A 14,436-nucleotide genomic window follows, 5' to 3' on the forward strand; every position below is an offset into this window, starting at 1 on the left:
TCTCTCCCCCATACCACCTCCTTGATACATATTCACCGCGTCCCGAGGGCCAGGCATGACAGTTGCCGCGGTCCAAACTCACTCGGGACATGGCCTGGTTGGAAGCAGCCCGGCTGGCGGTGTAAGCATGTCCTCCATGACGTTGTCAAGTCAAACGTAGCCTGGCGGGATTCCAGACCAGACAGGACAGGACGTCCACGTCCATGCCAGTGTGTGTGGTCAGGTCCTCTTCCGCAGCGACTCGACCGACTCGGCCTTTGCCAACTCGGCTCGCTCGGCAAGCATGAGCCGCACAGCCCGTGTGAGCACGGCATCGTGGTCCGCCACGGGCCGAAACCCCAGCCGTTGCCTCGCCTTTCCAATCGTGTAGGTGTGATTGTAGATGCAGTATTCCAGCGCTGTCCTTCGCAGCACCGTCGGGGGCTTCACCGTGTCCAGCGTCGACAGCCACAGCACCCACTCGACGACCGCGACAGCCACCACCATGACCCAGGCAGGCAGGACAATGACGCTATTCAGAGCTTCGTCCCCCCGGCAAGCCCGCCACACCACCCTGACATGGTGCCAGAAGGGCACGGGGGCCCCGTCGGAGATGTTGAACGCCTCGCCGGCGACCCGGCCGTCCCCCCGGCCATCCCCCAGCAACGCCCTCGCCACGAGGACGTGGCCCAGGGCGCAGTTCTCGGCCGACACGACCTCCATCATGTTGGCCCCGTTGCCAATCTGTATCAGCGGCTTGGTCCCGCCGCAGGAGTCGAGCATCTCCGCCAGCCCCTGCGACTGCCTCTCGCCGTACGCGTGGCCCAGGCGCAAGGACGCGGTGCGAAGCCGAGGCCCGTTGGCCGCGCGCACGAGGTGGTCGGCCATGGCCTTTGTGCGGTTATACTCGTTGGACCTGTCCGACGGCGACCAGAGCGCGTCGTCTTCCGACACGTTCTCGTGCGGAGGGTTGGCATACACGTCCACCGTGGACGTGTACACGAGGGCCTTGACCGAGGCGCTTTCCGTAGCCAGCTCGATGACGACCTTGGTTCCGTCGACGTTGGTCTTGACGAACTCGCCGACCATGCGGGCCGGCAGCGACGCGACGGGCGAGGCCGCGTGAAAAACGACCGACGGCCGAGCCTGGTCGAGCACGGCGCGCAGGGCACTCTCTTGGGTGAGATCGCCTTGGATGTAGGTCGCGCCGTCGTGTAGGTTGACCCGCGTGTTGCGGTCGAGCACGTAGACGCCGCCGTCATACTCTCGGCAGGCGAGCAGCCGTGCGACCAGATGCCATCCCAGGAAGCCGCATCCGCCTAGGACCAGCGCCGTGTCCCGCGGGGCCCGGGGAGACGGAGTCTGAGGACTCATCTGGACGGTTGGCCGTGGGTATGATGCTGGCTGGAGCTGTCTTTCCGTTGCCTGCATCCAAGGGATCCTGATCCGATCCGAGACATGGGCATCTCCATCACGTGCCGTCAGCACGCTCGGGTGAATAGAATACGACGCTGGCTTTTTACCTAGCCATCTGATTAACTAGTACGGAGTAACAAGACTAAGCATACGGGCTACGGATCAAAGGGAAAAGGGGGCGTTCCGTTCCCGTTTGCCATTCGCCGCTGTTGTCCAGTCCATCCATGTTGCACCAACTCTCGAGAAGCGCCAACACGCAATACACCGTCGCGGCCGACCGGACCATCATTTTCCGGTTGTGCCTGTTATCGTTGGGTGTTCTTACTGGGCGGTGCCGTTTACATTTTCGATCAACGAAGAGCAGGGCAAAAGCCGTTCGCAGCTCGAGGCGGCACAATCCAGCAATCCGCGTCTAACGCTGAAGGGCAGCTCCCACTTGGACAGCTTCCCGATTCGGAAATCAACAGGTTGGCCATCACCAGGCCAGGCCGCCTTATCGTGTGCTGAGCGTTGCTGTTTGCCCTGCCCGACCTCTCATCACCTCATCTCCGAGTTCCACCCAGAACAGCTTACCCCGGTGCTACACCACAAGGCCCTCTCGTTCCCAGGCTGAAGGGGGTAGAAGAAGCATATGTGAGCTTGTGACGGCCACGTGAGGCGACCACCCATGCAACATGTACAGTACTGTGATGCCCTCTCCCTTCCGGGTGGCCCGATTCGTACAGTCACTACGCTCCCAAGGGTGTATGCGTGAAAGGCGCTCCCGGCCTTCACACGAGACCTGTGGCATCTACACGACGATTATAATTACTGGGCATTACTGGAGTTGGAGTAAATGGGCATTCCACAAATTGAACCGACCGGCGTCTGTGTCCAGAGTAGCAGGCACCCCCTCCCAGGTCGTGGAGACTTGGACACAGGCGATTCCGAGATAATCGTCGAGCTGTTGACTGGTTTCTGAAAGAAAAGCAAGGCACTCGGTTGCATCACGTCCTACCCGAGCACAGCCCAATGGGCCGAGTCGGCTGCCGACTCGAAAAGTACCGAGACCAGTGCCCGTCGTTGGACGTGACATGTCGATGCCGACCAAGGCGCGCTACGAGAGCTTCCTGCGGTCTAGATCGCGGACATGACTTGTTCACGCGTCAGCACAAGAGGTTCTGGCCACACCAAAACCAGGCGTGGGCAGAGAGAGGCCGCTTTCCAAGGGCGCTAGCACCCTGGCGGCGGCTTTATCTTTATATATATACCTCGCGACTGGTCGATATATACCAAGATAACAACCGACCTACGAGGAGGGTAACCGGCTGGCCTCCACTTTTGGTAGCCAAGTCTGTCGTTATCCTACACTGGTTTCCACTTGCCGTTCCGAGAAGCTGCCTGGCGGGCGCTGCATACGAGCAGTCTGGCACGTTGCATCGCATAGGCAAGGCCGCGGAGAGGTCTGCCCGGCAGGCACTTCATGAGGGATCGACCGGGGAGTTGCTGAACACGGTTGTTGTTCGTTTGGCGGCATCTCTGCGACTATTCCACCGCCTGGTGCTCGTTATTGCCGTACAGAGGTGCCGCACGTCTACTATCCGAGTACGCCCTCGTTTGAGGCCTTGGATGGCTCTGCTTTACGTGTTTCCCGGTGTGGACGGAAGCTGTAAAGGAAATGTAGTTCGAATAAGCATAAGCATGCCGTGAAACCAAGACTGTGTATGGCCGGACCCTCGCCAAAGAGATGCAGCTGTTGGTAGTTGGGAGGATGCCGCAACACGGACAGCATCAAGTGACCACTGACAAGTCCATTGCGACGTTGATCGGATAATGCGGCTTGGCTTGGCTTGCCCTTTTCCCCCCGACGGCTCTCTACTATCTTGGTATAACGTCACGCGACAAAGGAACTCGAAGGCATGCAAAGGTGCTGGAAACGTCGGTACCACCTTCTGGATTATATTTAGCATCCCTCTGGATATCTTCAGGTTTATCATCGGGCAGACACTGCATTACTGAATGCCATATGTGGCTGTTCGAGGTTTATCTACGCGTGGATGACTCCCCGATGGAGCTCTTACACGGCACTGGGTATAAGAAGAACGTGACCGCATTGTCAAACACCGCTCGTGAAAGTTGGCAAGTCAGTGGCAACCTGATTCTCTTGTTACACTTGCGAGAATGAAAGCCGCCGCCGCCGCAGCCATCTTCGTCAGCTGCTTCGTGGCCGCGTCTCTCGGCGTCCCCGCGAGCCACCATGTCGTCCACGAGAGGCGTGACGTTGGTGCCGTCAGCGGCCGCGTTGTGAAGCGCGCCGCTGCCAGCGCCGATGCTCTGGTCCCAGTCCGCATTGCCCTGAAGCAGCGCAACTTGGACAAAGGCATGGAGTACCTGATGGACGTGTAAGTATGTGGCGGATCGCTGGTCGACGACGAAGCCGGCTAACGCGGGCACAGCTCTGATCCGTCGTCCAAAAACTACGGAAACCACTACACTCAGGACCAGGTCGTTGATCTCTTCTCCCCCGCGCAAGACTCCGCGGAGATTGTAAAGAGATGGCTCGTTGAGCGTGGAGTCCCTGACAACCGGATCACCTCTCCAAGGAGCAAAGGCTGGCTGGATTTCAAGACGACGGTCAGCCAGCTCGAGGACATGCTCAAGACTACTTACCACTTTTACGAGAACAAAAAGACCGGGAGCCAGCACCTGGGAGCCGATTCCTACTCTCTGCCCAGCGAGGTCTCCAGGCACGTAGACTTTGTCACGCCCGGCGTGGTTCCGGTCAAGGTCAGGTCGCCGAGAGCCATGCCCGGCCACCCTCGCAAGATCCCCTTCGCCCCTTACCCCCCGGGTTTTACGGTCCAGAGCCAGGGTAAGACGCCGTCCCGGCCCTTGCCCAACGCCGTCGACGGCTAACCGGTAGAGGACAGACGCAACCGACTGCCCTACACATGTGACGCCGGCATGCATCAAGGCCCTGTACAACGTGACGGACGCAACGACGGCCGCCGAGGGCAACCAGCTGGGCATGTTTGAGAGCGACGACGAGATGCACAAGCAGGCGGACCTGGACAAGTTTTACGGACTGTACGCCAGCAAGGTCCCCAAGGGCACCGGACCCAAGATCGACCTCATCGACTGGGGCGAGCGGAAACCAGACCCGAGCCAGGCCCAGGGCGAGGCCGCCCTCGACTTTGACGTGTCCATCCCCGTCATCTACCCCCAGGGCACCGAGCTGTACCAGACAAAGTCCAACTATGACGGGCAATCGCACCTCGGCTTCCTGAACCAGTTCCTCGACGCGGTCGACGGCGCCTACTGCACCTCTGACGGCGGAGACGACCCCGACGTCGACGGCGCCACGCCCGACGAGGCCTGCGGCACGTTCAAGCCCGCCAACGTCATATCCCTGTCGTACGGCCTGACGGAGAACAACTGGCCGACCAAGTATCTCAAGGTACGTCGAGGCGCGGGCGCAGGCGCGGTGAGGCGAGCACAAGACGGCTAAGCAAGCACGACGCAGCGCCAATGCGACGAGTTCATGAAGCTCGGGCTCCAGGGCTCCTCCATCGTCTTTGCCAGCGGCGACGGCGGCGTCGCGGGCGGCCACGGCGGCGAGTGCCTCGGAAACAAGTCCGACATCTTCAACCCGGCGAGCCCGGCGTCGTGCCCGTACGTGACGTCGGTCGGGGCCACGCTGCTGCCCCCCGGGAGCGCGCCGGGCGACGCCGAGTCTGCCACGGAGCGGTTCGGCTCCGGCGGCGGCTTCAGCAACATCTGGACGGCGCCCGACTACCAGAAGACGGCCGTGTCGGCCTTCTTCTCCTCGCACGACCCGGGCTTCCCGGCCTACAACACCAGCGACAACAAGATCCCCTCGGCCGGCGGCGGCGTCTACAACCGCGCCGGCCGCGGGTTCCCCGACGTCTCGGCCGTCGGCGACTACGGCGTCATCGTCCTCAACGGCCGCCCCGGCCGCACCGGCGGCACGTCCATGTCGGCGCCCATCGTCGCCGCCATCCTGACGCGCGTCAACGAGGTGCGCCTCGCCGCCGGCAAGAAGCCCGTCGGCTTTGCCAACCCCGCGCTGTACCGGAACCCGGCCATGTTCAAGGACGTCACCCGCGGCGGCCAGTCGGGCGACGCGGCCTGCAACGGCAAGGGCTTCTCGACCGTCGAGGGCTGGGACCCCGTGACCGGGCTGGGCACGCCCGACTTCCCCGCTTGGATCGAGTACTTTTCCGGTCTGTGATTTCGGACGTGTGCGTTCTCCGGGGGGGGGGGCTCGGTGTGCTCGGTGTGCTTGGTGCGGTGGGCGTGTTGTGTCTGATTACATTGGCCGCGGCCTGGCAGTGCTTGTTCCGGTTATCTGAGTGAACATCAGGGATGTCGAAGCGCATGTAGTGATATGTTACTAGAGATTAGGCCAAACTATGCAAGTTCCTTTGACGACAAACGGCGCTGTGCGCTTGCCGTACTGCAACACGTCCGTGGTGGCCAAGATTGCCTCGTGCTCGCCATTTGATACGTTGTCGTCGGCATCTCGTACGCCTCCTTTTGCCCCCATGGCGTCGGCATGTTCTCCGCCAGGCTGGCCGCCTCTTGGGCGATGGCGTCGCTGGCCTTGGAGTACGCCTCGCGCAGATACTCGACCTCCTGGTGTTGATGAGCCAAGTGGCGTTGGACGCGCTGCTTGTCGGTGAGATTCATGGCCGCCATGGCGCGTCGTCGTCGTCGTCGTCGAGGACCTCCTGGGTCGCGCTGCGTAAATTGCAGCTCTACGTTTCCGTTCATCGGTGTGCGAGACATGTCCATGGCCAGGTCGGAGAGCTCTGTTCTCTCCGTGGCACTGCCATTGGCGGCCGCCGTGGTTGAAGTACACGCGCGCTGGAAGAGACTCTCGTGATGACCTCGGGACGGGAGCCGCGCGGGAAGCAGTGGCTGCTGACGTGGCGGCAGCCGCAGTCCGCGTTTACGCCGTGTTCGTCCAGCACTTCTGTACAGCAGGGGACGGACACGAATGCATTGGGTCTCGCACCTTTGCTCGAAGGCACAACGTGGTTGATGAACCTGTCTGTGGAGATGGTGAGTTGGAGCCGAGGATTTGAGGTTTTGGGTTTCCAGTTGGATCCAGCCGTTGGTCTGCGCACCAGGAGCCAGTAGTTGATTCTTGCGCATGTCCCGATTGATATATTAAAGTCTGGCACGTCTGGTTGCCCTCGTCGAGATATTGTCCCCTCGATGTCTCTGGTTTCGACAAAGTGCACACTTCGATCGACTGCTCAGTGGCGAGTATAAACTTCCAAGGAGCACAATGGCAAAGCGTATTGGCAGATGCAGGTTCAGCTGCAGTCATCGTCATCAAGCACAACGAGTTGTCATGGCATCTCTCGTTGGCCGGGCACAACACTCCGTCTACTCGCCCAGTGCGTCACGCTCATCTTCTCGGGTTGAACAGAGCCTCTGCATTCGCATTGTAGTACAGGGAAAACCCCAACAATACCTAGCTATTCCCGGGGGGATAAAAACCTGTACAAAGGCGTCAATCATTCCGCAAGACCCGCCACTCGCAACTTTCCCCTCCCGTAAGGCTTTTGCCATTCCTTTAAGCTTCGCACCAGGAGACTCATCCTGCCATGATGCCCAACTCATTGCTCAAAAACACTTGATGGTGTGAGACTGGGTGGCAACACCGCGTACCTCGTGTCTACCACGGCGGTAGCCCGCAGCACGTCGCTGGCAGAAATTGTCGCTGCGCCATGTCAATACAAACCAGTGCAAAGCGTCGAGGGAGGGGACCTACAGGTAGAGGATGCAGTAGTTTGACAAGACTTTGATGGAGTGAATATCACCCGCTCTGCAGACAGTCAGCATAGAAATAGGGGTTGGGTTGCTTCGGGTCCTGTCCAGTCTTACACAGGAGGTCGGAGCAATTGGCAGCGATGACGGGGGTAGACCCTTTCCGCAGGAGAATGTTCGTGAGAGCCTTTGTAGGCAATAGCCTGGATTGTGTCAGTCAAATGTTGTTTGATGCTCGGGAGGATCAAAGAACCTACCACTGGAGCGGGTTCAGTGTTTTCGTATGGAATATCCTCCATGCCAACGTCAACGTCAACGCCCTCATAGTTGCCGTTGTCGTACTGAGCAACGGCGCCCAGAGCGGCGGATGCAAGAACGATCAATCTTGTAAGCTGCATGATGTTCTTTTTCAATCTCAAAAGAGTCTGATACTTGTGAGGCAGATGGTGTATTGTGATTGTTTGTGTGGTTTGTGCAGGTTTTGGGAAGACGGCAGTGAGAGATTGATCAGGTATTTATCCTTGATCACTCTTCCAACTTGCAAAGCGCCTACTCGCTTGCTGCTATCCAGGAGCCTCCGAGTAGTCCATGTATTTCTGGTGTCACCATGATGATTGCGTTTTACACCAAAGCCACGAGGCGAAAAGAGCAGCCCGCGACGGCGACACTTATCCAGCTTCTGCGGGTGTCTTGCCTTTGGTTCTCGGTTCACGACAGCCAAGGTACCGCTCAGTGACTCGCAGTCGTCTGTTGGAATGGTCGGTCCAGGTCTAGATGCTGCGGCACAGATCTGACGCGTTTGGAATTATCCATGAGCCAATAAAAGTCCCAGCAATGGGGGGAATGAGCCAACGTTGCTCGTGAGTTTGGAGGAGCTGTTGGCTTTATAATAGGGAATTGCTACACGGGCATGACACTTTGGCTACACGGGCATGACTCTTACACGGGCATGACTTTTACCACTTCTGATTGGTCGCATTGTCTCTGTTAACGACGCTGGATTCTGCCACCTCAGCCGCAAGTACCTGGGCCATTTTAACCTTGCTTCTGTGTAAATTACTTCATTTCGGCTAAGCTACTACGCAGCAACCCAGTGGTCGCGCAGTCGGGGCGACCCCCTCGAGCTTGCTTTCTTCATTTTCGTAGCTTTTAATAAACCATAATACGGCACCCTATGCTGTAGAGATAGCGACCAATTCTTTCACTACAATCTTGTTCTCTTCTCAAGACGTCAATGTCTTTGCCTCGCACACCTCCTCGCAGGTCGCGGAGCCCTAGTCCCAGTGATCAATCACAAAGAGGAAAGCGACACAAATCCAGTCGGCGACGCAGATCTAGTCCTTCCACAGTTGAAGACCGACCACAATCCGCGAGTAGCTCTGCTACGAGTATCGGTCAGTTCTACGGCCTCGGGGACGAAAATGCACTCGATAACCTGTTCGCCTCTTTCCCGCAAACACTTTCAAGTCTCCCACACCCCCATGGTTCACAGGGCCGCCATGAGCCTGCATGGGGCCTTCGATCTGACTATGAGATATATCTTCAAAATGACTTCTTCCGTGGAAAAAGATGGAGCCAGCGAGTCAGAGCGCTTATACCAGGCCCAGAATTTGATCCATTCGCCTCTGAACCTCCCGAATCACCCCCATCCGCCCAGCATCTCCCAACAAGGACAAGAGCCGAGTTCGAGTCCGCAATGCGCATAGTACGAGAGGTTACCGGCGAAGGTCGAAGGCTAACTGTAGACCTTGCTCGATCATACGAACGTGTACAAGCTTGGCGAGAGAGATGGGGATGGTCACCATTAAGTTTCGAAGCATATGACTCTCCTCCACCGTACTCTCCACCTCGTAGGTCACCCACACAACCTCCTCGAATATCACCGACGCCCGAAAATATTAGTTCCTCGCCTATGCGACAGTCTCTATCTCCCGCCCCGGAGCCAATTCCGAACCCAATAATCCCTGGCGACCCAGCGCCCTCGGCCGAAGTTCTTTTTAAAACAACCAACGCATTTGCAAAGGAGAACGGATTTGGTATTATTCGGCGGAATAAATATTCCTATAAGGGACGGTTGATTAGGTACTCCATTCAATGCGACCGGTTTGGACAATCTCGGGCCTCGGGGGGTTCTGGTCTTCGAACCCGAAGGTCTCGGAAGTGTGATTGCAAATGGATGATAATTGCTGAAGCCCTAGAGGAAGGCAAGTGGCTTCTTCGACAACATAGAGACCCGAAACATCACCAGCATAACCATGAACGGAGTATTACGCCATCTGCGCATGTTTCCCACCGCCGCCTTACTACACCAGTTAAAGCAACCATCGAGTCAGCAAGCCGTCGCGCGGGTATTCGAGCCAGTGATGTAGCTGCTATGGTTGAGGAGCAATTCCCCGATACAACACTCCTGCGGAAGGATATCTATAATGCCCGTTCGTTCATTAACCGAGAGAAGCTAAATGGCTATACACCTACTGCGGCATTGATCAAACTCTTTGATGAGAAGAAGATCCCATACATCGCGAAATGGGCCGATGATGATCCAGATAGACTGCTTGGTCTTGTCTGGACCTTTCCGTACTGTCTACAGATGTGGAAGCGCTTCCCCGAGGTTATTAGCTTTGATAACACATATAACACTAATCGCTTCAAGCTTCCTTTATTCCAGGCTACTGGCCAAACCTGTCTTGGAACTGTGTTCAATGCTGCATTTGGCTTAATAGATAACGAGAGGAGGGAGGGGTTCCAATTCCTTGCAGAGAGTGTTCGCAAGCTCATTACAAAACACTCACTCAGGGAACCAGATGTCATCATCACAGACTTCGACAAGGCTATGAAAGCTGCCGTTAATGATCAGTTTCCAAATGCACAGCAACAGCTTTGTATTCATCATATCCTTTCAAACGTTTTGCTTAAATCGAAGACTAGGTGGACGGGCCAACGTGAGGACAGTACTACTAGCCCTAGCGCTAGTGACAGTGAAGACATTCCCTCACAGGCGGATGGCGGGTTGAGCACTACAGATAAGCATCTGATCGAAGATCGGTCGAGTAGTGATAAGATTCCTCATACTTACCAAGGCGTTGTTTTAATGTGGAAAAAGGTTCTCTATGCCGAGACTGAGGAAGCGTTTGAGCAGGCATGGAGAGATCTTTGTAAAGAGTTCGACGACCAACGAGCGATCTTACAATACCTCTACTCGACTTATATGCCTGTTAGTGCTCAATGGGCACGTTGCTTTATCCGTCGTTATCGTAACTTCGGAATCCGAGTTACGTCCGGCACAGAAGCAAGCAACAATAATATCAAAAGCTATCTATTAAATGGCATGAGCCACCTCTACCGACTCGTCGAGGCAATGCAGGATATGATACATGACCAAGAACGTGCCTTTAAGGATGCCTGTGGACAGGATGATGTCCTGACTGCTCCACAATACCTAGGTTCGATGGGAAACTATCTTGGTGAACTACGAACAACCATGTCATCGAAAGGACTTGGGTTAATCAACAAGCAATACTGTATTGCTCGCAAATTTCTGCCGACGGGGAAGAATCCCTTCCCCGACTCTATTGGACTTTGCGACGACGACTGTACGGTCTCTATTGAGCTGGGAATCCCATGCTATCATAAAGTCTACGCAAAGCTAGATTCTGACACACGTTTCACTAAATGGGAGGTCCACCCACGCTGGCGACTACGGGAATCGGCATCTCAAGATCCATACCGACGAATTCTTGACCCGAAAGTTGCCACTGCACTACGTGGAAGGCCAAAGAATACAGCGCAGGTTATCCCAGAAAGCCTAGCTATTACATCAAGTAGCCGATCTGATAATCAACCAAGTGGGCGACGAGGTCGACCGCCAGGAAGTCTCAATAAGCCAACTCTTGCTAGGAGAGTGCATAAAGCTACTCGAGAAACCATCACACAAACTGGTGGCCAAATTGGCATCTCAGCCCAGCAAGGGCCAGGTAGACCTTCTAAAGTCCTAAATGCTGGGAATACGACAGGCGTGCGGTACAGTGGACGGAGGACGCAACGAAACATTCGCAGGACAAGGAGTCAATGGGAACTGGCTAAGAGTGATGACGAAGATCCAGATTGTATCGTTGTGAGGCAATAAATTAAGTAGACCACATCACGTCTTTTGCCAGTATTTGACAGTTACTGGCTAACAGTACAAGGACGGTAGTTTAATCCGAAATGCAGGCTTGCAAGATAGCAGAAGACCAATCGCGCCCACAACGATAAGTGACACTGCAATTCATGGTGATGTAGGAGCTTGTTAGTGAAGTTGGCTACACCGCCTTTCCGAGGAAGTATCTGTGGGGCCAAGAAAGTATGCGACCAATCAGAAGTGGTAAAAGTCATGCCCGTGTAAGAGTCATGCCCGTGTAGCCAAAGTGTCATGCCCGTGTAGCAATTCCCTTATAATATCTGCTCAACTCTAACACTGTCGTCTGTCATTATTAGCCTTTCCCCCGGTCCTCGTCTCGGGCCAAAAGAAAATAAAACAAACACGAATACATTGCTTCTGGACTACTGGCTACCCATTTCGAAAGTAACTGCACTCTCTAGGTAACATGCTCCCTTGTTTTCTTGTCCTCGCATCATTCTCCATGGCGTTGAAATACTCTCCGTGCTTGTCAATCCGCCGGTGGTACGGATTGCAGAACCAGGTACTCGAGCTCCCAAAGCCCTGCCACAAGCCACCTCTCTTCGATTTGGGCAGTAAAGTGCCGCCGGCCGCTGCAGTCTTCATCTCGGCCTTGCTTGCGGTGTGGGAAATGCTGCGGACAAGCCATCTGGCGAATGTAGAGCTTGAACCTTTGCGAGACAACAAACGCCTACTACATCTGGCCGCCAGCCAAGTCTCCCTTGTGCATCTCCACCATGATGCTGTATTCGCGCATGATTTCATCGAGTTGCGGGATATCCTTGATCAAAGTGCCGCCATCAAACACAAACCAGATGTTGCTGTGGACATTACTCCGGGGAAATCGGAGGCTAGAACACACACCACCTTCCAGGACGGCGTTAGAAGGTGCCTAAATAAACAAAGGCCACAGGCACATGCTTTAGGGTCCGGATCAATCGGGAGTCTATATTTTCTGCCTCGTCGTGACAGTTTCAATACGACGAGCGCTACCATTCAAGTTGCACGCCACTCGTCTCATTGCGTCTCCGGCCTCGAGCCAAAAACTTTATGCGCCAAAGCCAAGTAAGCAAACTCTATCAATCAGTCCTTGTACGTGATGGCACCTGGTAGTGGTGAGAGACACAAGTGAGTAACGAATGAGTCAGCATCGCTCATGACTTGATCAGCTTTTGAGCTTGTTACATGTCAATTTACCGGCGTCTGACGAGCTCCCTTGGTAAAACGTAAGACGCGCTCCTTTACTGTTTCCTGGAGAAGGCACATTTAGTGTGGCCTGGTCTGAGATCAAGGCAAGTATTGCTCTTTTTTCATTCTTGCTCAGGTACATACAGGCTTCCTGGCTCCTAGTGCGTCATATAGACGCGGGGAGTATTGTATTCTTGCTACTTATTCTATCGTCTCGTAGTAGTTGGTTGCTTTGGTTGGTTTGAATTTATCAAGTAGCTAGGGTATCCAAAGGTACGTATTCGTTATAGACTCGAGCTAGAAAGCTCAGGTCTGTGCAAGACTCCGTGGCGGCGCCTTGTTGAATGCTCTTTGAAGGCATTGAGCCGCTCATCTAGCACTATATAGGTGGTCAACAAAGAGGTAGGCCATGTCCCATTCCGTTGCGTCCACCTAGGTCGAGCATGGCTCAGAACATGACACAAATAGTTATTACAGTCTAGGCTAGTAAGGCCCAACCTGGCGAGCAGGACATAGCCTGCCTCTTTGCCAGCTACCTAGTGCTAATTAAGCGAGCAAAAGGACATCATCACGTACTCTTTTGACCCAAACGTCGGTCTGAGGGTCCAGCACCATCATCGACGAGGAAACGGGAGTGTTGATTGGTATAGCGTCTTGGGCCGTTCCAGGTCACGACTCCTTTCGCCTTTGTCCTCGTCGGCGCCCACCTGGAGTTCGTTGGGACATTCCTTCAGGCGGCCTGGCTCGGCATGCTGAGAGTCGTACCACGATCAAGTGGACGAACGAATGGACTGGCGAATACTCGAGAATCTCAGAGGTGGCTGCTCGTTTCGCGCAGCCGCGCGTGTGTGTTCCTTGAGACGGGACGCGATGATGCAGCAACACGACACATTCAATTCATTGACATGACGCCAACTTGGTGCGGGCCTAGCTCCTGACCGGCCGCTAGCTATCTGTAGTTGTCTGGCTAGAACGAAACAGAGACAGCCGTGGAGTTTCCCAATTTGCCCTTCTCCAGTTTGTGTCCCTTTTGCTCCCGCGGCCCTAAGCAAGCAAGCACCAGCTAGCTTCTTCTAGATACAAGATGCATCATCAAGTCGCCCTCGGACGACACTGAAGCCGCAGCAACGTGGGGGCCATTACGCCTCTGGCATGCTCGTGTCGAGTGCAAGTCAAGCTCAAGCTCAAGCTCACGCCCACGGGGGCAGTCAACACGCGTCAACCATGCACGTCAACCAGACCCTCTGCCTGCTAGGGGCAGAGGTGGCGCCCTCGCACCAAACCTTGTTCCCGTGTACATATTTCCCCTCGATTCTTGATTCCCGAGTCCAACATGTTGCTTGACCATCCCTTCAGACCTTGCGCAATCAAGACGAGACAGCCGCCATGAGTTCCGAGGCCTACAAGATGCTCGTCTGCAAGAATTGCAGAACGCTTCTGGCCAACGAAATCAACATTGAGAGCAAGGTATGCTAGCTAGCTTGGCCCCTTTTGCTGCCCGGCAGCCAGCACGGCACGGCACAGCACATACTTGGATCAAAGTACTGGGTTACGCCGACTAACGTCCCTTGTCTCCCCTCGCACAACTAGACGTTCCACGGACAGTCGGGCCCGGCCGTCCTCATCACGCGCGTCCACAACATCACCGTGGCAAAGCCGACGCAGCGCTGGATGGTGACGGGCTGCCACGTTATTCGGTGGGTTTCGTGCGCGGGGTGCAAGAGCGCAGTCGGCTGGACCTACGTGGCCGTGGATGACGAGCGCCAAAAGTACAAGCTGGGAAAGTTTGTCCTGGAGACGGAGCAGCTGGAGAAGATACGCCCTCCGCCGCTCGTAGACTGCGCCGTGTATTGACGTCGCTGGTCAAGTTGTGCCGCGGGAAACGGGAAACGGGTGAGGGAAGGGATTCGGGGGGG

The 14,436-nt window shown here is 55.7% G+C and overlaps 5 protein-coding genes across 5 annotated transcripts; 3 read left to right on the top strand and 2 right to left on the bottom strand.

Annotated features, from left to right (window-relative positions):
- Positions 1–219: 219 nt before the first annotated feature.
- Positions 220–1,353, bottom strand: MAM_03512 (C-3 sterol dehydrogenase/C-4 decarboxylase family protein; the record flags this gene model as incomplete). The annotated part of the gene is made up of 1 exon (XM_040822311.1): positions 220–1,353. One exon carries the CDS (start codon positions 1,351–1,353, stop codon positions 220–222), a length of 1,134 nt encoding a protein of 377 aa, XP_040679454.1.
- Positions 1,354–3,555: 2,202 nt separating this feature from the next.
- On the top strand, positions 3,556–5,626 carry MAM_03513 (Peptidase S8/S53, subtilisin/kexin/sedolisin; the record flags this gene model as incomplete). Its single annotated transcript, XM_040822312.1, has 4 exons — positions 3,556–3,776; positions 3,831–4,246; positions 4,305–4,831; positions 4,898–5,626. The coding sequence occupies 4 exons, from the start codon at positions 3,556–3,558 to the stop codon at positions 5,624–5,626; spliced, it is 1,893 nt and encodes a 630-aa protein (XP_040679455.1).
- A 1,403-nt stretch (positions 5,627–7,029) lies between these two features.
- On the bottom strand, positions 7,030–7,571 carry MAM_03514 (cell wall protein; the record flags this gene model as incomplete). The annotated part of the gene is made up of 4 exons (XM_040822313.1): positions 7,030–7,126; positions 7,178–7,231; positions 7,291–7,376; positions 7,431–7,571. The coding sequence occupies 4 exons, from the start codon at positions 7,569–7,571 to the stop codon at positions 7,030–7,032; spliced, it is 378 nt and encodes a 125-aa protein (XP_040679456.1).
- Positions 7,572–9,547: 1,976 nt separating this feature from the next.
- On the top strand, positions 9,548–11,168 carry MAM_03515 (uncharacterized protein; the record flags this gene model as incomplete). Its single annotated transcript, XM_040822314.1, has 2 exons — positions 9,548–10,766; positions 10,999–11,168. The coding sequence occupies 2 exons, from the start codon at positions 9,548–9,550 to the stop codon at positions 11,166–11,168; spliced, it is 1,389 nt and encodes a 462-aa protein (XP_040679457.1).
- A 2,738-nt stretch (positions 11,169–13,906) lies between these two features.
- Positions 13,907–14,374, top strand: MAM_03516 (Yippee-like protein; the record flags this gene model as incomplete). Its single annotated transcript, XM_040822315.1, has 2 exons — positions 13,907–13,987; positions 14,111–14,374. 2 exons carry the CDS (start codon positions 13,907–13,909, stop codon positions 14,372–14,374), a joined length of 345 nt encoding a protein of 114 aa, XP_040679458.1.
- Between the last annotated feature and the right edge of the window lie 62 nt (positions 14,375–14,436).

This window comes from Metarhizium album (assembly GCF_000804445.1).
Source record: "Metarhizium album ARSEF 1941 chromosome Unknown scaffold_7, whole genome shotgun sequence".
Taxonomy (NCBI): Eukaryota; Fungi; Ascomycota; class Sordariomycetes; order Hypocreales; family Clavicipitaceae; genus Metarhizium; species Metarhizium album.